Consider the following 22257-nt stretch of genomic DNA (forward strand, 5'->3'; position numbering starts at 1 on the left):
ACTCTAAGTGCCGCTGTTGGTCAGGATGAACATTTTAAAGGAACCTCCCCATAACGTCATAGTGAATGAAGAAAGAAAGCCACCCCGTAAGCCCCGTATCTGTATTCGGGAACACATCGGGTCGGACACTGTTTTCTTTTGCTGCATATTGATATGTTGGTTTAAGATCACGGCGCTGCAAAATACTACTTTGGAATATATGTCATATCGAATATCTAGGCTACGTGTTGACTGGACAGACTGCGTTTTGGACTAATTTCAGAAAAGAAAAATGTCGGCCAGGACAATGGAGCGAGTCGTACTGGTATTGATGTTGATTCATTTTTTGTGTTCGGTGCATAGCCAGGTCAGTTACTCCATTCCAGAGGAAATGTCGAAGGGCTCTTTAGTGGGTAATATAGTGCAAGATTTAGGCTTAGATATAAAAAGACTGAAAACAGGCAAGGGTCGAATATTCACGGGTGACCAGGCAGACTATGTTGCGCTAGACAAGGACAGGGGCATCCTTCTGATCAAAGAGAGAATAGACCGAGAGGCACTGTGCGGACAAACATCTCCGTGTGCTTTACATTTTCAGATAATTCTTGAGAACCCTATGGAGTTATATAGCGTAACAGTAGAAATTACCGATATTAACGACAATCCTCCCAGTTTTGAAAAAAGCGATATGAAATTTGAGATAGGCGAAAATGCTGCAATCGGTGCTAGTTTCATTCTGGAGATAGCAGTTGATCCGGATGTTGGTGTCAATGGTCTCCAAACGTACACTCTGAAACCCACTGATAATTTTCAACTGAAATTAAACCAGCAACCAGATGGTGGAAAGATTGTAGAAATGATTCTTCGGAAACCTCTAGACCGAGAGGAGCAGGAAAACATGATGTTGGTTTTAACTGCAGTTGATGGAGGAGAGCCACAAATGTCAGGGACAGTTCAAATACACATTACTGTTTTAGATGCAAACGACAATGCCCCAGTTTTTACGCAGGACATTTACAAAGTGTCTGTTGGTGAAAACTCTCCTAAAGGGACACGTCTGACTGCAGTCAGTGCCACTGATGCTGACTATGGGTCTAACAATGTCGTGATATACTCTTTGTCACGAAGTATTGCAGGTATATCTGACATGTTTTCGGTTGATAGAAAAACCGGTGAAGTTACTTTGATCGGTCAGCTCGACTATGAAAAGGCACGAAATTATCAGTTTTTTGTTGAGGGTAGAGATGAAGGAGGACTTTCGGATTCTTGTAAAATAATTGTAGATGTTGTAGATGTAAATGACAACAGTCCAATTATTAGCACAATATCGAAATCCAGTACAATAGCCGAGGATGCCCCGTCTAATACAGTGATCGCAATGATCAGCGTGAATGATCCAGATTCGGAAAACAATGGTCAGGTCAGCTGTATTATCAATGAAAATATTCCTTTCGCAATCAAATCTACATCAAATCGTTTCTACAGCATAGTAACTGATAGTGAATTAGATCGGGAGACACACTCTGAATACAACATAACTGTAACCTGCTCGGATGAGGGTGTACCCTCCCTCTCCAGTCGCGCAGATTTGTCTTTAAAAATAACAGATGTAAACGACAATGCGCCTGTGTTTGTAAAGAGCTCGTATGAAGCTTCTGTTTCAGAAAACAACACACCGGGGCTGTCGATTTTCACTGTTAGAGCGCGAGACGCAGACTGGAATCAAAATGCTCGCGTGTCATACATATTAGAAGAGTCCTCGAATAACGGAGTGTCTGTGTCGTCTTACGTTTCTGTTAATGCAGAGAGTGGTGTAATTCATGCTGTGCGGTCGTTTGACTATGAGCAGGTTAAAGCCTTCACATTCCACGTAAAAGCGCAGGACGGAGGCTCTCCTCCATTGAGTAGCAATGTTAGTGTTAAAATAATAATACAAGATCAAAATGATAATGCACCCCAGGTTCTATATCCAGTACAAACGAGTGGAACTTTGGTGGCTGAGATTGTTCCTCGTTCAGCTGATGTGGGCTATCTGGTCACCAAAGTGGTGGCTGTTGATGTGGACTCTGGACAGAATGCCTGGCTCTCATACAAACTCCTAAAAGCGACAGACCGAGCGCTGTTTGAAGTTGGGGCTCAGAATGGAGAAATAAGAACCATTCGACAAGTAAATGATAAAGATGCCGTAAAACAAAAGCTCAGTGTTGTTGTGGAGGACAACGGACAGCCCTCTCGCTCTGCTACAGTCAATGTTAATGTGGCTTTGGCGGACAGCTTCCCTGAAGTGCTCTCAGAGTTCAGTGATTTTACGCACGACAAGGAGTACAGTGACAACCTGACTTTTTACCTGGTCTTGGCCCTGGCTGTAGTTTCTTTTCTCTTCATCGTGTCAATAATAGCCATACTGTCAGTCAAGTGTTACAGATGGAAACGTGACAGGATGTTTTATCAATCCAACGGAAATCTACCGGTTATTCCGTATTACCCGCCCCTTTACGCAGACGTAGGTGGCACAGGAACTCTACAGCATGTGTACAACTACGAACATTACAGAACAACCGACTCCAGAAAGAGTGATCTGAAATATGTCAGACCTTGTAATCAAAGCATCATCAGTCTGGATAACACTGAAATACAGACTCTACCGCATGCACACGGCGAGAAACTGATTAACGACTCTGAGGATAAGGTGAGGGATTTTAAGTAACTTACTCTATTATATACGATATTATTTTCAGCACGTATCATTTTATGTCGGATAGAAAACTACTTGGAATGTCATTTTTTGCAGTGCAATGCCTCCGGTGTATTGACTAACACTGCGCATAGTGTGTGCGTAATTGTGTCCATGGAATTGAACTGCGTGTTTGTGCCCACATTACTCATACACTACATGCTGTATATTAACTGAAATATAACTGTAGAATTAGCTTTAACAAGTAGAAGTATTTGGTATTTAGTAACAGCAAGGCTGTTAATTTTAGAAGCAGTACACTATTCCAAAATAGTGATATTCCATATTCCATATTCCACTATTCCGCGATAGTCCATTTGCGTTTTAAATGCTTAAAAAAGCATATACTTATATTGTGTGTAGTTCCTGTTGTTTGACTCGTAGTGCCGCTGTTGGTTAGTGAGTAGCAGCTGAGTGAAATTATATTAAGCAGTTCCTCCCCCTCTGGACCATACATCGTCGAGAGGAACAGTCGAACGGAGACCGTCGTGCGGTTAACATGAAAACCAAGACAGGATACATCCTTTGTTTGTTCACAGAGTATTAAACGAATTGGATGTACGCTATTTGGATTACTATACTTACCGAAGATTTGAATTTGAAGAACTGATATACAGTAGTTGTACCATTTATTCCGAGGAAAATGGAGAAAATCAGGATATGGCAAGTGCCATTATTCATCTGCGTTTTCAGTTTCGGAGTAGCGTACGGGCAGGTTAGTTATTCAATTCCAGAAGAAATGCCGAAAGGCTCCTTTGTTGGAAACATAGCGCAAGATTTGGGGTTGGATTTGAAAAGACTGAACACGGGCAAAGCTCGCATTTATACCGGAGACGATACAGAATACATCGCGCTGAACAAGGACAGGGGAGTCCTTTCTATCAAAGAGAGAATAGACCGAGAGACATTGTGCAGGCAGACTACGCCATGCGCTCTACATTTTCAGATCATGTTAGAGGATCCCATGGAATTCTACACAGTCACGTTAGAGATAACAGACATAAATGATAACCCACCTGTTTTCCGAAAGAATGAAATTAAATTTGAGATACACGAATTGGCACAAACAGGGGCGCGTTTCGTTTTAGAGACAGCAAATGACCAAGACGTCGGCGTCAATGGTCTCCAAAGCTATACATTGAATCCGACCAATAATTTCATACTGAAATTACACAGTGACACGGATGGTAATAAAAATGTGGAAATGGTCTTACAAAAATCGCTAGATCGAGAGAAGAATGATCACATAACCTTAATGTTGACAGCTTTAGATGGAGGCGACCCGCAGATGTCTGGAACAATGCAAATACAGATAACAGTGATTGACGCCAATGATAATGCCCCTGTCTGTTCTCAACCAGTTTATAAGGCTAGTGTAGCAGAACACGCTCCAAAGGGGACTGTTCTGACCACTGTTAAAGCCACAGACGCCGATCAAGGCTCATATGGCAAGATATCATATTCAATTTCTACAGAGGATGTAGAGTCATTGTTTACGATAAATTCCGATGAAGGTGTGGTACAGTTAATTGGGGATCTTGACTATGAAAAGCAGAAACATTACCAGTTCAATGTTCAGGCCAGGGATCACGGGGGCCATACTGATATTTGTAAAGTGATGATCAGTGTGAATGATATCAATGACAATAAGCCAAGCATTAGTGTAATGTCGAAATCAAACGCAATATCCGAAGATTCAAAAAAGGATACTGCAGTTGCGATACTTAATGTGCAGGATCAAGACTCTGGAGAAAACGGAAAAGTCCAGTGTTCAATAAACAATAACATACCATTTTCGCTTAAATCAACTTCAAATAACTTTTTTAGCCTGGTGGGGGACGGCGATTTAGATCGGGAGCGACATCCAAATTATAACATTACTGTGACTTGTACTGATGAGGGAGCGCCTTCACTATCCACCAACCTCACGCTCCACTTACAGATATCAGATGTAAACGATAACCCACCTGTGTTTGAAAAGACCTTATATGAGGCCTTCATTCTAGAAAACAATTCACCAGGTGTCTCCATACTCACTATACATGCAAACGATGCCGACTGGAATCAGAATGCACGTGTGTCATACATGCTGCAGGAATCCACAATAAACGGAGATTCCATCTCGGCCTATGTGTCTATAAATGCCGACAGTGGAGTTGTTCATGCCGTGCGCTCTTTCGACTATGAACAAATTAAACATTTTCAGTTTCAAGTTAAAGCTCAGGATGGAGGTTCGCCTCCACAAAGTTCTAATGTGACCGTGAAAGTTGTTATTCAAGACCAAAATGACAATGCACCCCAGGTGTTATATCCAGTGCATACAGGCAGCTCTCTTGTAGCTGAAATTGTCCCTCGGTCAGCAGATGTGGGTTATCTTGTGACAAAAGTTGTGGCTATAGATGTGGACTCTGGACAGAATGCCTGGCTCTCATACAAACTACAGAAAAACACGGAGAGGGCGCTGTTTGAAGTGGGCTCTCAGAATGGAGAAATAAGAACTATTCGCCAAATCACCGATAAAGATGCTGTTAAACAGAAACTCAGTGTTGTAGTGGAGGACAACGGGCAGCCCTCTCGCTCTGCTACAGTCAGTGTGAATGTGGCTTTGGCGGACAGCTTCCCTGAAGTGCTGTCGGAGTTCAGTGATTTTACGCACGACAAGGAGTACAATGACAATCTGACTTTTTACCTGGTTTTGGCCCTGGCTGTAGTTTCTTTTCTCTTCATTGTGTCCATCATAGCCATACTGTCAGTCAAGTGTTACAGATGGAGACGTGACAGGATGTTTGACAAATCCAACGGAAATCTACCGGTTATCCCGTATTACCCGCCTCTTTACGCAGACGTAGGGGGCACGGGTACTCTACAACACATGCACAATTATGAGGTTTACCGCACTACAGACTCTCGTAAAAGTTGTCTGAAATATGGCAGACCTGGCAGTGAAAGCATCATTAGTCTGGATAACACTGGAACATTGCCACCTGCGCAAAGAGAAAAGCTGATCAATGAAGATGTTGATGATGAGGTGAGCAAATTGCCATATTCTATGAACTTATGACATGACATCTTGGTACTGAAATAACGTCATCATACTTGTCCTTTTATTACAAAAAAGTTTTTACTGAAAACGTCTGTCGGCCTAACTTTTGTATTGGTGATGGTGACATGCATTTTCGCATTGACGGATATAATCATGAAAACGTATGGTATGCCTGGACATCTTTTATTAGTTTTAAACTTTTTAGTTTTTACGTCATTCAACTTTTTCTGAACAAACTTGTATATATGTTATTTATGTATTCATGACCAATATTGAAATGCTTCTATTTATGAGTTATGGCACAAACAATGATCAGGCGCCTGCAATGTGCAAAACTATACTGTTTTGGTCATATGTTTGCAGTTCATTATACTGGACTCAGAGCGCCGCTGTTGGTTAGCTTCTTGCAGTGAACCACAGATGGGTATGGACAAATACCTCCCCTCAAAATGTTAAAACAGTCGAGACAGAAGGCACGGCGCACATAACGCTCCGGATGCGTAGGAATATTTCTCATGCTTGGGATTTTTATTCTTTTTTTTTCTCACAAGGAAAGATTCTTTGGTGCAATCATTCACGGCAAGAACGGTGTATCGGAGAGGATATGATACATTTTGAAATATAATTGTCCGTGTAATTTGCTTTCTACCGCTGAGGAAAATGTCGGCCAGAACAATAGTGCGGCAAGTACCACTACTGATTATGCTCCTTTTCTATATCAGCTCGGCACATGGACAGGTCAGCTACTCCATTCCCGAGGAAATGGCGAAAGGCTCGGTTGTCGGTAACATTGCACAGGATTTAGGCTTAGACCTGAAAAGACTCAAATCGGGTAGAGCACGTATCTACACTGGGGACAACACGGAATACATCGAGCTGAGTAAAGATAAGGGGATGATTGTTATCAAAGAGAGAATAGATCGCGAAGCATTATGCGGTCAAACAACGCCTTGTGCTCTTCATTTTCAGGTTATTCTAGAAAACCCTATGGAATTTTATAGTGTAACAGTCGAGGTAACTGACGTTAATGATAATGCTCCGTCTTTCAAAAATAATGAAATGGAATTTAAGATCAGCGAATTGGCTTTACCCGGAGCAAGATTTGTGCTCGAGAAAGCTACGGATTTAGACATAGGTACTAATGGTCTGCAGAGTTATTCTGTGAAGCCCACAGACAATTTTGCGCTTAAAGTACATAACGAGGACGATGGCGGAAAAAATATCGAAATGGTCCTTCAAAAACCTCTGGACAGAGAAATAAAAGACCATATAGCTTTGATCTTAACAGCCACAGATGGTGGTGATCCGGAATTATCGAGTACAGCTGAAATTCATATCACGGTTTTGGATGCGAATGACAACGCGCCTGTCTTTACGCAGGCGCTTTATAAAGCCACCATCTTCGAGAATGCTCCCAAAGGCACAATTTTAACAACAGTTCGAGCAACTGATGCTGACCTGGGTTCCAATGGCAAAATAACTTATTATATTACAAATAAAGGGGATGGCATTTCTGAACTGTTTAAGATTAATGAGTCTGATGGAGAAATTAAAGTGATAGGCGATATTGATTTTGAAAAAGTGCAGCGTTTTGAAATACACATACGATCAAGTGATGAAGGTGGGCTTACAGATTCGTCTAAAGTGGTAGTGGATGTAATGGACATAAACGATAACATGCCAGTTATTAATCTCATGTCCAAATCACCCGTGCTGTCCGAGGACTCAAAACCTGGCACGGTCATAACAATGATAAACATTCAGGATCAAGACTCTGGAGACAATGGTAAAGTGCACTGCTCTACGGACGACAACATACCTTTTACATTGAAATCGTCCACAAATAACTTCTTCAGTCTGGTAACCAATGGTGATTTAGACCGAGAACAAAACCCTTCATATACCTTCAGTGTGACGTGTTTTGATGAGGGAGTGCCCTCACTGTCCAGCAGCGTCTCTCTTTCATTACAGATATCAGACGTGAATGATAACGCGCCCATATTTGAAAGAAGCTCATATGAGGCTTTCATTCTTGAGAACAACTCTCCGGGGTTATCCATATTTTCAGTAAAAGCGAAAGATGCGGACTGGAACCAAAATTCTCGAGTTTCATATATAATTGAGGACTCGTTAGTTAATGGAGTATCTGTTTCCTCTGTCGTGTCGGTTAATGCTGAAAGCGGGGTTATTCACGCAGTGCGCTCTTTTGATTATGAACAGATTAAAGATTTTACGTTTCTTATTAAAGCGCAAGACGGGGGCTCTCCTCCTCTAAGTAGTAGCGTTAGGGTAAAAATAATCATCCAAGACCAGAATGACAACGCACCACAGATTCTCTACCCTGTACATTCTAGTGGTTCTATGGTTGCTGAAATCGTGCCTCGTTCAGCAGATGTGGGCTATCTGGTCACCAAAGTAGTGGCAGTGGATGTGGACTCTGGACAGAATGCCTGGCTCTCATACAAGCTGCAGAAAGCAACAGGCAAGGCCTTGTTTGAAGTGGGCGCACAGAATGGAGAAATAAGAACTATTCGTCAAGTCATTGATAAAGATACTGTGAAACAAAAGCTAACTGTTATTGTTGAAGACAATGGCCAACCCTCTCGCTCTGCTACAGTTAATGTTAATGTGGCTTTGGCAGAGAGCTTTCCTGACGTGCTCTCAGAATTCAGTGACTTTACGCACGATAAGGAATACAACGACAATCTGACGTTTTACCTTGTCTTGGCCCTGGCCGTCGTTTCATTCCTCTTCATTGTGTCCATCATAGCCATACTGTCAGTCAAATGCTACAGATGGAGACGTGAACGGATGTTTTACAAATCCAACGGAAATCTACCGGTTATCCCGTATTACCCGCCTCTTTACGCAGACGTAGGGGGCACGGGTACTCTACAGCACATGCACAATTATGAGGTTTACCGCACAACAGACTCTCGTAAAAGTTGTCTTAAATATGGCAGACCTGGCAGTGAAAGCATCATTAGTCTGGATAACACTGGAACATTGCCACCTGCACAAAGAGAAAAGCTGATCAATGAAGATTTTGACGATGAGGTGAGCATAATCATTCTGAAAATATGCTATTGTCATTGCGTTGGCTCTGATGGATACTATCAGGCTCTCAACCACCTTTAATACTCTTTCTTGTTTGTAATGACAACAGGTGCATTTTCATGTTTTCAGACATTTATTTGGTTTTCTGCTCATGAAAGGGAGGCATATTCATTCAGTGAGATGCATGAGGTGGTGGAAACCGTTATTCATACCGTCCCTGTAGGGTATGCAATTCTTTATTGATGTATTTCCAAGGTCAAGTGTGTTTATTAGAGTCTCCTTCACATGTTTGATATACATCTTTATCAAATCCTAATGTCCCTTTGTACTATAAGGTATACAATTGAATGATAGTTGTCTGATATATTTTTGGTTTGATGGACTAGTTCGTTCTAGTTATGTTTTTGTAGTTCATTACATTGGACTCAGAGTGACGCTGTTGGTCAGCGTGTAGCAGTGAACATAGGGTATCACAAACACCTCCCCTCATCATTATCCTAGCCAAGGCAGACCGGATGCACTAAGATTCAGACGATCTTTGTTACATTTAGAATCCACAGCATTTTACTCTGGGATATACTGTGCCACATTTCTTTTTTTTTTTTTTTTGCTGCCAACGTCACGACAGAACCCTTTTTGGAATATATTGTGTGTGAATTGTGTTATTTTTCCGCTGAGGAAAATGTCGAACAGAACAATAGTACGGCAAGTACCTCTATTGCTTATGTTTGTTCTATACAGCTCGACGCACGGGCAGGTCAGTTATTCCATCCCTGAAGAAATGGCGAAGGGGTCTGTAGTCGGTAACATTGCGCAGGATTTGGGTTTAGACTTGAAAAGACTTAAGTCAGGGAAAGCACGTATATACACAGGCGATAACACGGAATACATCGAGCTGAATAAAGAAAGGGGAGTCCTCTTAATCAAAGAAAGAGTCGACCGCGAAGCTCTATGCGGCCAGACAACGCCTTGCGCACTACATTTCCAGGTTATTCTAGACAATCCTATGGAATTTTACAGTGTAACAGTCGAGATCATTGATGTGAATGACAATGCACCGTCTTTCAAAAAGAATCAAATGAAATTCAAGATTAGCGAGTCCGCTCTTCCTGGCACTAGGTTTGTGCTAGAGAAAGCTATGGATGCAGACATCGGTACAAATGGTCTTCAGAGCTATTCAATTCATCCTGAAAACAATTTTGCATTAAAATTGCAGAACTTAGCAAATGGTGGGAAAACGGTCGAAATGGTCTTACAAAAGCCGCTGGACAGGGAAACCAAAGAGCATATAGCTTTAATTTTAATAGCCACGGATGGAGGCGATCCGAAATTATCAGGCACAGCTGAAATACACATTACTGTTTTGGACGCTAATGACAATCCTCCCGTTTTTACGCAAGCGATTTATAAAGCCACCATCACAGAGAATGCACCAAAGGGCACATTATTAGTGACAGTTAGCGCCACTGACGCCGACTTGGGCTCCTATGGCAAAATATCGTACTCGATAACAAATAGTGCAGATGATACACTTGAGCTGTTTCAGATAAATGAGGATGACGGTGAACTTCGTCTGATTGGCGATATGGATTATGAGAAGGTGCAGCATTTAGAACTAGACATACAAGCAAGTGATGAAGGAGGTCTTACTGATTCGTCTAAAATTATAGTGGATGTAGTGGACACCAATGATAACAAACCAATCATTAATATTATGTCCAAATCACCCGTGCTGTCCGAGGACTCCAAACCTGGCACAGTCATAACTATGATTAACATTCAGGACCAAGATTCGGCAGACAATGGTAAAGTCCACTGCTTGACAGATAAAGACATGCCCTTTACATTGAAATCGACTTCAAATAACTTCTTCAGTTTAGTAACCGACGGTAATTTAGACCGAGAACAAAACCCCTCATATAATATTAGCGTGACGTGCTCTGATGAGGGAGTGCCGCCACTATCCAGCAGCATTTCTCTATCCTTACAGATATCAGACGTGAATGATAATGCGCCCGTGTTTGAAAAAAGCTCGTACGAGGCTTTTGTTCTTGAAAACAATTCTCCAGGGCTCTCTATATTCACAGTAAAGGCAGTAGACGCAGATTGGAACCAAAATTCTCGAGTTTCATATATTATGGAGGAATCTATGGTTAATGGCGTACCTGTTTCCTCTTTCGTGTCGGTTAATGCTGAAAGCGGGGTTATTCATGCAGTGCGATCATTCGACTATGAACAGATAAAAGATTTTACGTTTCATGTTAAAGCACAAGATGGAGGCTCCCCTCCACTAACAAGCAGTGTTAGTGTAAAAGTTTTTATTCAAGATCAGAACGACAACGCACCACAGATCTTGTACCCTGTACAGTCTAGTGGTTCTCTAGTAGCTGAAATCGTGCCTCGTTCAGCAGATTTGGGCTATCTCGTCACCAAAGTGGTGGCAGTAGATGTGGATTCTGGACAGAATGCTTGGCTCTCATATAAACTGCAGAAAGGAACCGACAGAGCCCTGTTTGAAGTAGGCACACAGAATGGAGAAATAAGAACTATTCGTCAAGTCACTGATAAAGATACAGTGAAACAAAAGCTCACTGTTGTAGTGGAGGACAACGGACAGCCCTCTCGCTCTGCTACAGTCAATGTTAATGTGGCTTTGGCGGACAGCTTCCCTGAAGTCCTCTCAGAATTCAGTGACTTCTCGCACGACAAGGAGTACAACGACAATCTCACTTTTTATTTAGTCCTGGCATTGGCTGTGGTGTCATTCCTCTTCATAGTATCCATCATAGCCATACTGTCTGTAAAATGCTACAGATGGAGACGTGAGCGGATGTTCTATAAGTCCAACGGAAACCTCCCTGTCATTCCATACTATCCACCCCTATACGCAGACGTAGGGGGTACAGGAACTCTCCAGCATGTTTATAATTATGAGGTGTGCCGAACGACAGACTCCAGAAAGAGTGGTCTGAAGTACGGCAGATCATGCAGTCAGAGCATCATTAGTCTGGACAACGGTAGCACTCTTCCACACGCACAGAGAGAAAACCTTATCAGTGATGATTTTGATGATAAGGTGAGCAGAATATTTTTTAAGAAATTAAAGTTCTCTGTATGAAAGTAGGTTTGTAACCTGGTTGAAGTGACTGTTAACTGAATGTTGTTCTACACATGAAGCACCTCACTGCTTATGTTTGACATTCCATCAGTATGCATAGGGCTTTTATCTCTGAGTCGCTGTCCGTGGTACTGGACCTGTTCTCTCAGTCTTTCTACTTTTGCAATGGCTTTCCTACACATAATGCATCTCACTGCTTGTGTTTTAAAATCCAGCACTAGGCATAGGCCTTTTGTATCACGAAGTCGCTGTCCGTGGTTCTGAAACTGTTATCTCTCAGTTGTCTGTCTACTTATCTGCTGATATGCATGCTTTCTTGCCAATGGACAATAGTTGTGGTGTTTCCGGTATGGCCTTGATGTTTCATGTTAGCCCAATTCATCACGTCCTTCTCATTACTACATTTTCATACACGCCTGACTGACTTTTCAATGTCCATGTACCATTTGATTTCTGCCGTGGCCCACGTTAACCGTGTCCATGATGCCTTACATTTGATGTGATGGGATGGAGACGTGTGTAGTTCAGTGGATTGGACTCAGAGTGCCGCTGTTGGTTAACGTGTTACCGTTTTCCGTAGATATTTCCATCTGGACCTCCCTCTTTATCTCCGATGTAGACCAGACGGGAGCAGCGAAACGTCGAGTATAACATTTGGGAGAATGAGAAAAGGAAACACATCATTTTACACATCACTTAGCCTACTCGCGGAATTTTGTGGCTTATTGTTCCATTTAAGTTCGAAGCTTTACTTCTGTTGGTGTGGACCTAACCGATCGGATTAATCATTTATTCTGTGGACGGATCTATATTCGCGATTTGTTTCCTCACGCAGAGAAAATGCCGGAAAGAACAATGGCGCAGCAAGTACCTCTGCTTATGTTTCTCCTGTCTGTTGTCTCGATGACACAAGCGCAGGTCAGCTACTCTATTCCCGAAGAAATGGCGAAAGGGTCTGTAGTCGGTAACATAGCGCAGGATTTAGGTTTGGATTTGAAAACACTGAAATCGGGCAAGGCACGCATTTATACAACTGACAAAGCTGGTTACATCGAGTTGAATAAAGACAGGGGACTTCTCGTTATTAAGGAGAGAATTGACAGAGAAGCATTATGTGGTCAGACGACGCCTTGTGCTTTGCATTTTCAGATTATTCTAGAAAGCCCCATGGAATTTTACAGTGTAACCGTCGAGGTCACTGATGTGAATGATAATTCACCGTCTTTTAAAAAGAACGAGATGAAATTCAAAATCAGCGAGTCTGCTGTACCCGGTGTTAAATTTGTTTTGGAAAGAGCGATGGATTCGGATGTTGGTAGTAATGGTCTCCAGACCTATTCATTAACTCCTACTGACAATTTCGCACTGAAATTGCAAAACCAGGCTGATGGTGGTAAAACTGTTGAGATGATTCTACAGAAACCTTTAGACAGAGAAAAGAACGAACAAATTACTTTGATTTTAACAGCCGTGGATGGAGGGGATCCAAAATTAACAGGCACAGCAGAAATACATATCACAGTGTTGGACGTAAATGATAATGCGCCTGTTTTTACGCATGCTATTTACAAAGCAACCATAACTGAGAATGCTCAAAAAGGCACATTAGTAACAACAGTTAGCGCATCTGATGCAGACCACGGAACTAACGGTAAAATAACATACTCCATTACTAACAGTGTGGATAATATACCTGAATTATTTGAAATAAATGACGCTGATGGTGAATTAAGAGTACTTGGTCAAATTGATTATGAAGAATCTCATCACTATGAAATACATATACAAGCAAGTGACGAGGGGGGTCTTACAGATTCATCCAAAATTGTAGTTGATGTTATTGACACAAATGACAATAAGCCAGTCATTAACATCATGTCGAAATTGAGCATGATATCTGAGGACTCCAAACCTGGCACAGTCATAACAATGATAAACATTCAGGACCAAGATTCTGAGGAAAATGGCAAAGTCCACTGTTTAATAGACGACAACATTCCGTTTACACTGAAATCAGCATCTAGTAATTTCTTCAGTTTAGTCACTGAAGGCAGTTTAGACCGAGAGCAAAATCCTGCATACAACATCACAGTCGTGTGCTCTGATGAGGGGACCCCCTCGCTCTCGAGCAGCATGACCCTCTCCTTACAGATATCAGATGTGAATGATAATGCGCCTGTGTTTGAAAAAAGCTCTTATGAGGCTTTTGTCCTGGAAAATAATTCGCCGGGGCTTTCCGTATTCACTGTAAAAGCAAAAGATGCGGATTGGAACCAAAATGCAAGAGTGTCTTATATGCTAGAGGAGTCCTCAATTAATGGCGTGTCAGTCACGACTTACGTCTCAGTCAATGCTGAGAGTGGAGTCATACATGCTGTGCGTTCGTTTGATTATGAGCAAATCAAACATTTTACTTTCCGCGTTAAAGCGCAAGATGGTGGATCCCCTCCACTAAGCAGTAATGTAAGTGTTAAAGTAATTATCCAAGACCAAAATGATAATGCGCCTCAGATTCTATATCCAGTGCAGACTGGGGGCTCTTTAGTAGCTGAAATTGTCCCTCGGTCTGCAGATGTGGGCTATCTTGTCACCAAAGTGGTGGCTGTAGATGTGGACTCCGGACAGAATGCCTGGCTCTCATACAAACTACAGAAATCAACAGACAGGGCGCTGTTTGAAGTGGGCCCACAGAATGGAGAAATAAGAATTATCCGTCAAATCAGTGATAAAGATGCAGTCAAACAAAAGATCACCGTCGTAGTGGAGGACAACGGACAGCCCTCTCGCTCGGCAACAGTTAACGTTAACGTGGCTTTGGCGGATAGCTTTCCTGAGGTGTTATCTGAGTTCAACGAAGTGAAACAGGACCGGGAGTTCAATGACAATCTGACTTTTTATCTAATTTTGGCACTGGCCGTTGTTTCATTTCTTTTCATAGTCTCTGTCATAGCCATTCTCTCAGTGAAATGCTATAGATGGAGACGTGAACGGATGTTTTACAAATCCAATGGCAATCTGCCAGTCATCCCATATTATCCACCCCTTTACGCAGACGTTGGGGGCACAGATACTTTAAAACATGTCTACAACTATGAGGTGTGCAGGACAACAGACTCCAGAAGGAGTGATTTAAAATATGCTAGACCATGCAGTCAAAGCATCATTAGTCTGGACACAACCGGAACTCAAACTCTTAAGCAGAGGAGCTTGCTCTGTGACGATTCAGACGACCAGGTGAGGTTCAAGTAGTAATTGTTTTATTGTTGTTGTTTCTATTGTTATTGTAAGTATTCCCCTCAATGTTCTGTTCATATTTTCATTATAGGGTGTAAACATGTGGGCACACGGTGTACTGCCTTGGCATGCTTATACAAATAAGCTACTGTAGGAATATAACCATATTATATCAACATACACCACGCATACTTGTACTCATTGTCCTGCAGTTTTTGCCTAGTGCTCTAAGTGCCGCTGTTGATCAGTGTTTAAACCTATAAAACGTTTGGTCCTCCCACTAGCTTAACATTCATACACTCACACATCGAGTGTGTCTTTCTTTTAGCGTGTTTACAGGAAGGCTTTGGTTGCGTTGATCATACAGAGCAACCAATGTAGCCCGAACAGCAATTAGATTTGTACAGTAGATACAAAGGAGCTTTCTTATCACTTTTCTTTATCAGTCATTCTTTTTCCGTTTACAACATGGCGATTCATTGTTATGAGGATACAAAGATAACCATCTCGATGCTGCGGACATGGCGGACACAGATCCTTGTCCTTTTCTTCCTTGTCGCGGAGGTTGCGCACGGCCAGGTCCGTTATTCCATCCCCGAGGAAATGGCGAAGGGATCAGTTGTGGGAAATATCGTTCAAGATCTCGGGTTGGATATTAAGAGACTAAAATCTGGACGGGCTCGGATCTTTACTGAGGACAGTCGTGAGTACATCGGTCTGAATGCGGATAAAGGGACGCTGGTTGTGAAAGAGAGAATAGACAGAGAGGAGCTGTGCGCGCAAGTAACCCCTTGCTCTTTACATTTTCAAATCATTCTGGATAATCCTATGGAGCTTCATCGTATAGATGTAGAAATTTTAGATATTAATGATAACTCCCCGTTTTTTGCCAAGAAAGAAATGAATTTTCAGATAAGTGAATCGGCAGTACCAGGTGCTCGCTATGCACTAGACAGTGCAAAAGATGCTGATGTTGCATCAAATGCGCTACAGTCCTACACTCTGCAGCCAAACGATCATTTCACGTTAAAAACCATTACTCGACCTGATAATACTAAATATGCTGAGATGGTGCTGAAAACCCCATTAGACAGAGAGAAAAATGAGGAGCATAAATTACTATTAACTGCGTATGATGGGGGCAGTCCTCAAAAATCTGGAACAATCCGAATCAATGTCATTGTTCTGGATGCAAATGACAACGCACCAGCATTTAGTCAATCGCTCTACAGAGTATCTGTACTAGAAAATACTGTATCTGGAACAGTTGTCTTGAGAATCAGTGCAACTGATGCAGACCAGGGGACAAATGGAGAGGTCATGTATTCTTTATCTCAAAGTAGTGACAGCATATCTGACCTTTTTGATATTAATGGACACACGGGGGATATTGTCGTCAACGGACAGATAGATTTCGAAAAATCCAAAACGTATGAATTAAATGTTGTGGCAACAGACAAAGGAGGTTTAACAGATACAAGTAAAGTTCTTATAGAGGTCTTAGATGTAAACGACAACGCCCCTGTAATCAGCGTAATATCCTTTTCAAACCCAATACCCGAAGATGCTGCTCCAGAGACCGTTATTGCCATTCTCAATATAAAAGATTTAGATTCTGAGAAAAACGGAAGGGTCAAGTGCAACATTAATTCGAATTCTCCCTTTAAGATAAAGCCGTCTTCTTCAAATTTTTACAGCTTAGTTACCGACCAGATTTTGGATCGTGAAAAGGAGTCTGAGTATAACATAACGGTTACAGCTACCGATGAAGGGTCACCCTCTTTGTCGACTAATAAAACTATGACACTGAAAATATCTGATGTAAATGACAATGCACCTCTTTTTCGACAGCAGTTATACACGGCGTATATTATGGAAAATAACTCACCAGGAGTGTCCATATTTGCTGTGGAAGCGCGTGATAAAGATTCAGGGAATAATGCAAGAGTGTCTTATTTCCTTGACGAATTTAGTATTAATGGGGTAGCTGCTACAGCATATGTCTCTGTGAATGCAGAGAGTGGCGTGATTCTAGCTGCTCGTTCTTTCGACTTTGAGCAAATAAAGGAATTTCATATTCGCGTAAAGGCACAGGACGGAGGCTCGCCGCCTCTCAGCAGCAACGTGAGCGTAAAAATAATTATTCAGGACCAGAATGACAACTCACCTCAGATTCTATATCCAGTACACACTAGTGGCTCCCAGGTTGCAGAAATTGTGCCTCGCACAGCAGATGTGGGCTACCTTGTCTCTAAAGTAGTCGCTGTTGATGTGGATTCTGGTCAGAATGCTTGGCTATCATACAAACTACAAAAAGCAACTGACCGAGCACTTTTTGAAGTTGGCGCACAGAATGGAGAAATAAGAACTATTCGCCAAGTGACTGATAAAGATGCTGTGAAACAAAAGCTCACTGTTGTAGTGGAGGACAACGGACAGCCCTCTCGCTCTGCTACAGTTAATGTCAACGTGGCTTTGGCGGACAGCTTCCCTGAAGTGCTCTCGGAGTTCAGTGATTTTACGCATGACAAGGAGTACAACGACAACCTGACTTTTTATTTAGTTTTAGCTCTGGCTGTAGTGTCTTTTCTATTCATTGTCTCTATCATAGCCATACTGTCAGTGAAATGCTACAGATGGAGACGTGACAGGATGTTTTATAAGTCCAATGGAAATCTACCAGTTATTCCATATTACCCACCTCTTTACGCAGACGTAGGGGGCACGGGTACTCTACAGCATGTTTACAATTACGAAGTCTGCAGAACCACTGATTCGAGAAAGAGTGATCTGAAATACAACAAACCATGTAGTCAGAGCATCATTAGTCTGGACAGCGCTGGAACACAGACACTGACGCATAGGCAAATGGATCAGTTGATTCTGGAAGATTCTGAAAAGGTGAGCGGTGTTTTGGGATATGTGTGCCAATAATAAGAATATTTATATGTAATTCTCAAAATCGATATGTATATGTACATAAGATGATATATGTTGTCCTGTATCCTTATATGCCTCTCCACTTGGCATTTTCATCTTCTTTCGATGGTGGCAGTTCGAAAGACAGTTTCTAAAGAAATGTTCACTTCATTATGTAGCCTGTGTGCAATGTTTGGTTAGTGCTCTAAGTGCCGCTGTTGATCAGTTTTAGTATAACTGTATTAAAGGCATCATACGTCAGTCCTCTCTGGCTGTGGTCCCTCCCTCATTGCAGCAGCTCTCTGCGCGTAAAAGGACGTGACAGTCGTCTTTTATATCGGTTGCATTGTATATTTCCCAACAACGTCAGGATAGGATTTTATTCCTTTCTTGATCTACTTGTTTAGTTATGTGGAATTTTCCTACTCCCAGCTTCGACGGATGTGTATCAGTATCGAGAGTTTGGAAATGGCAGATGCGGCTCTTCGTCGCTTTTGTTTGCCTTGCGCTCGGTGCGCACGGCCAGGTCCGTTATTCTGTTCCCGAGGAAATGGCTAAGGGGTCGTTGGTGGGAAATATCGCTCAGGATCTTGGTTTGGATGTTAAAAGGCTGAAATCAGGGAGAGCGCGGATCTTTACCGAGGACAGTCGTGAGTATATCGGTCTGAATGCGGACAAAGGGACATTGGTCATAAAAGAGAAAATAGACAGAGAGGAGCTATGTGCCCAGTTGTCGCCATGCTCTTTACATTTCCAAATCATTTTGGAAAATCCGATGGAGCTTCATCGTATTGATGTAGAGATTCTAGACATGAATGACAACGCTCCTGTGTTCTCCAGAAAAGAAATCGACTTTCAGATTAGTGAGTCGTCCCTTCCAGGGGCAAGATACTCTCTGGATAGTGCAAACGATCCGGATGTCGGACTGAATACACTCCAGAGCTACACTCTTAATCCAACTGAGCATTTTACCTTGAAGACAGTAGCTAATAATGATGGATCAAAATATGTAGAAATGGTTTTACAAACGCCACTCGACAGGGAAAAACAAGAGGAGCACAAGTTGATTTTGACAGCATTTGACGGTGGTAATCCGCAGAAGTCTGGCACAGTAAAGATCAATGTTGTTGTTATGGATGCGAATGACAATGCGCCTGTATTCAGCCAGTCTGTGTATAGGTCTTTGTTACCTGAAAATTCTGCTCACGGTACTGTTGTAGTTACAGTGACTGCAACGGACGAAGACCAAGGAACAAATGGAGAATTGACATATGTGTTTTCTAAAAGCACGGGTAGCGCCATGAATCTTTTCAAAATCGACCACAATAGTGGCGCTATCACAGTAAATGGTAACTTAGACTTTGAAAAATCAAAACAATTTCAACTAAATGTAGAAGTAGTCGACAAGGGCGGTTTAACAGATACATGCAAAGTCATTATTGAACTTACTGACGTCAATGACAATGGGCCAGTCATAAGTGTAATATCTTTTTCCAACCCGATCCCCGAAGACTCCACCCCTGAGACAGTTATAGCGATGCTGAACATAAAAGATGTTGATGCAGGGAAAAATGGGCAGGTGAAATGTTCAGTTAATCGAGATCTACCTTTCAGAATCACGTCATCTTCTTCCAATTTTTATAGTTTAGTGACTGATCAGGTTTTAGATCGCGAAAAAGTGTCAGAATATAACATAACAATTACAGCTGTAGACGAAGGTTCACCTCCTTTGTCTACAAATCAAACAATTACTTTGAAAATATCTGACGTCAATGATAATGCCCCTGTATTTCAACGACAATCTTATACATCATATATTATGGAAAATAATTCGCCGGGTGTGACCATATTTGCCGTCGAGGCCAAAGACAAAGATATGGGTAATAATGCAAGAGTGTCATACTTTCTTGATGATCTTCCTGTCAATGGAATATCTGCGTCAGAATACATCTCTGTAAATGCAGAAAGTGGAATGATCATTGCAGCTCGCTCTTTTGATTATGAGCAAATAAAGGAACTCAATTTCCGCGTAAAAGCGCAGGACGGTGGCTCACCACCCCTCAGTAGTAACGTGAGTGTGAAAATAATTATTCAGGACCAGAATGACAATGCACCGCAGATTCTGTATCCAGTGCAGACGAGTGGCTCTCTCGTTGCTGAAATTGTACCTCGTTCAGCAGATGTGGGCTATCTGGTCACTAAAGTTGTGGCTGTGGATGTGGACTCTGGACAGAATGCCTGGCTCTCATATAAGCTACAGAAAGCAACAGATAGAGCCCTTTTTGAAGTGGGGGCTCAGAATGGAGAAATAAGGACCATTCGACAAGTGACTGATAAAGATGCTGTGAAACAAAAGCTCACTATTGTAGTGGAGGACAACGGACAGCCCTCTCGCTCAGCTACTGTCAATGTCAACGTGGCTTTAGCGGACAGCTTTCCTGAAATTCTCTCGGAGTTCACTGACTTTACGCACGACAAAGAATTCAATGATAACCTGACTTTTTATTTAGTTTTAGCTTTGGCTGTAGTCTCATTTCTGTTCATTGTCTCTATAATAGCCATACTGTCAGTAAAATGCTACAGATGGAGACGTGAGAGGATGTTTTATAAGTCCAATGGAAATCTCCCCGTTATTCCATACTATCCACCGCTTTACGCAGACGTGGGGGGCACGGGTACTTTGCAACATGTTTACAATTACGATGTCTACAGAACAACGGACTCAAGAAAAAGTGATCTGAAATATGGTGGGCCTTGTGATCAAAGTATCATAAGTCTGGATACCAATGAAACGCACACCCTCTCGCGTGCGCAAAGGGAGATAAAGGATTTTGATGGTGCTGACGACAAGGTGAGACATGTTATTTAGGGCGCACCAACTTTAATTCTGATAAAGTGTTTTCTTTATTTAAGATTTCTGAGCTAGGATTTCTGTTTTATTTACTTCATGTTCAGTTGTGTACACAACTCTTTTTGTTAGATGTCTCTTACCTGTAACATTGATTAGAATGGACTTTTGGATACACTACAATGCCTTACGCAATGTTGTCACAATGGACGATATTCACAATCATAGATTGTTGTGGCTCATTTAGTAGATGTTTATAGTAAGGTGCAACCTGCATGTTCATTTGTATTTGTATTGCAACTGCAGTATTGTATAAGGTCTCTAAGTGCCGCTGTTGGTCAGGTTCATTTCAAATGAAACACCATAGCCGTAGGTCCACCTACACTGTCTGACATCATTTTAGTAGCCTACACGGTCGCATCTCAAACAGCTCCTAGTAAAACATACATCGCATTGCCGACATACAATTGGATATATTATCACTGGATTTTGCGATTTCAAGGGTGGATCCAGAGGAATTTCGACATTGGCTTTACATTGTTTTGTTCTCCAGTGTGGTTCCATCATGGGAAGCCTTTGTTGCAGCGATGCTTGTAGACTGATCGGGACATGGCAGACGCGGCTTCTCGTGCTTTTTGTCTGCATTGTAATGGTGGTGCGTGGCCAGGTTCGTTATTCTGTTCCCGAGGAGATGGTAAAGGGCTCGCTAGTGGGAAATATCGCTCAGGATCTTGGTTTGGATATTAAAAGACTGAAATCTGGACGGGCTCGGATCTTTACTGAGGACAGTCGTGAGTACATCGGTCTGAATGCGGATAAAGGGACGCTGGTTGTGAAAGAGAGAATAGACAGAGAGGATCTGTGCGCGCAAGTAACTCCTTGCTCTTTACATTTCCAGATTATTCTGGATAATCCTATGGAGTTGCATCGTGTAGATGTAGAAATATTAGATATTAATGACAATGCCCCTAGTTTTTCGAGGAAAGAGATTGATTTTCAGATTAGTGAATTGGCTGTTCCAGGCTCAAGGTACTCCCTGGATAGTGCACACGATCCTGATGTGGGTCTGAATACGCTTCAGACATACAATTTACACCCATCTGATCACTTTTCGTTGAAGACAATATCTCGTCAAGACGGTTCCAAATATGTTGAAATGATTTTACAAACTGCACTTGACAGAGAGAAACAAGAGCAGCATAATTTGATTTTAACTGCTCTAGATGGAGGAACCCCACAAAAATCGGGCACAGTAAAGATAAATGTTTTAGTTTTGGATGCAAACGATAACGCACCAGTATTCAGCGAAAGCGTTTATCGGGTGT

General features: G+C 42.0%; 1 protein-coding gene and 1 long non-coding RNA gene across 34 annotated transcripts in view; one reads left to right on the plus strand and one right to left on the minus strand.

The window, feature by feature from the left end:
- The window catches only part of pcdh2g28 (protocadherin 2 gamma 28), a 197058-nt gene that overhangs the window by 131171 nt on the left and 43630 nt on the right, over window positions 1–22257 (plus strand). The window contains exon 1 of one of the 33 annotated variants that reach the window (XM_042073689.1): window positions 120–2668. The exons of 24 other annotated variants lie outside the window; for them this stretch is intronic. In XM_042073689.1, coding sequence (XP_041929623.1) covers window positions 272–2668 — 2397 coding nt within the window. In that variant the 5' untranslated portion in view covers window positions 120–271. Of the gene's footprint in view, window positions 1–119; window positions 2669–3056; window positions 5742–6144; window positions 8814–8974; window positions 11890–12458; window positions 15166–15240; window positions 18067–18136; window positions 20936–22257 lie in introns of those variants that run through there. 8 more of the 33 variants (XM_042073700.1, XM_042073708.1, XM_042073688.1 and 5 more) reach the window with 8 other exon arrangements.
- Window positions 1–22257, minus strand: part of LOC121693928 — a 41276-nt gene that overhangs the window by 15273 nt on the left and 3746 nt on the right. The gene's annotated exons all lie outside the window — the stretch shown is intronic.

The sequence above is a fragment of the Alosa sapidissima genome, chromosome 20 (genome assembly GCF_018492685.1).
Source record: "Alosa sapidissima isolate fAloSap1 chromosome 20, fAloSap1.pri, whole genome shotgun sequence".
Lineage (NCBI taxonomy): Eukaryota > Metazoa > Chordata > Actinopteri > Clupeiformes > Clupeidae > Alosa > Alosa sapidissima.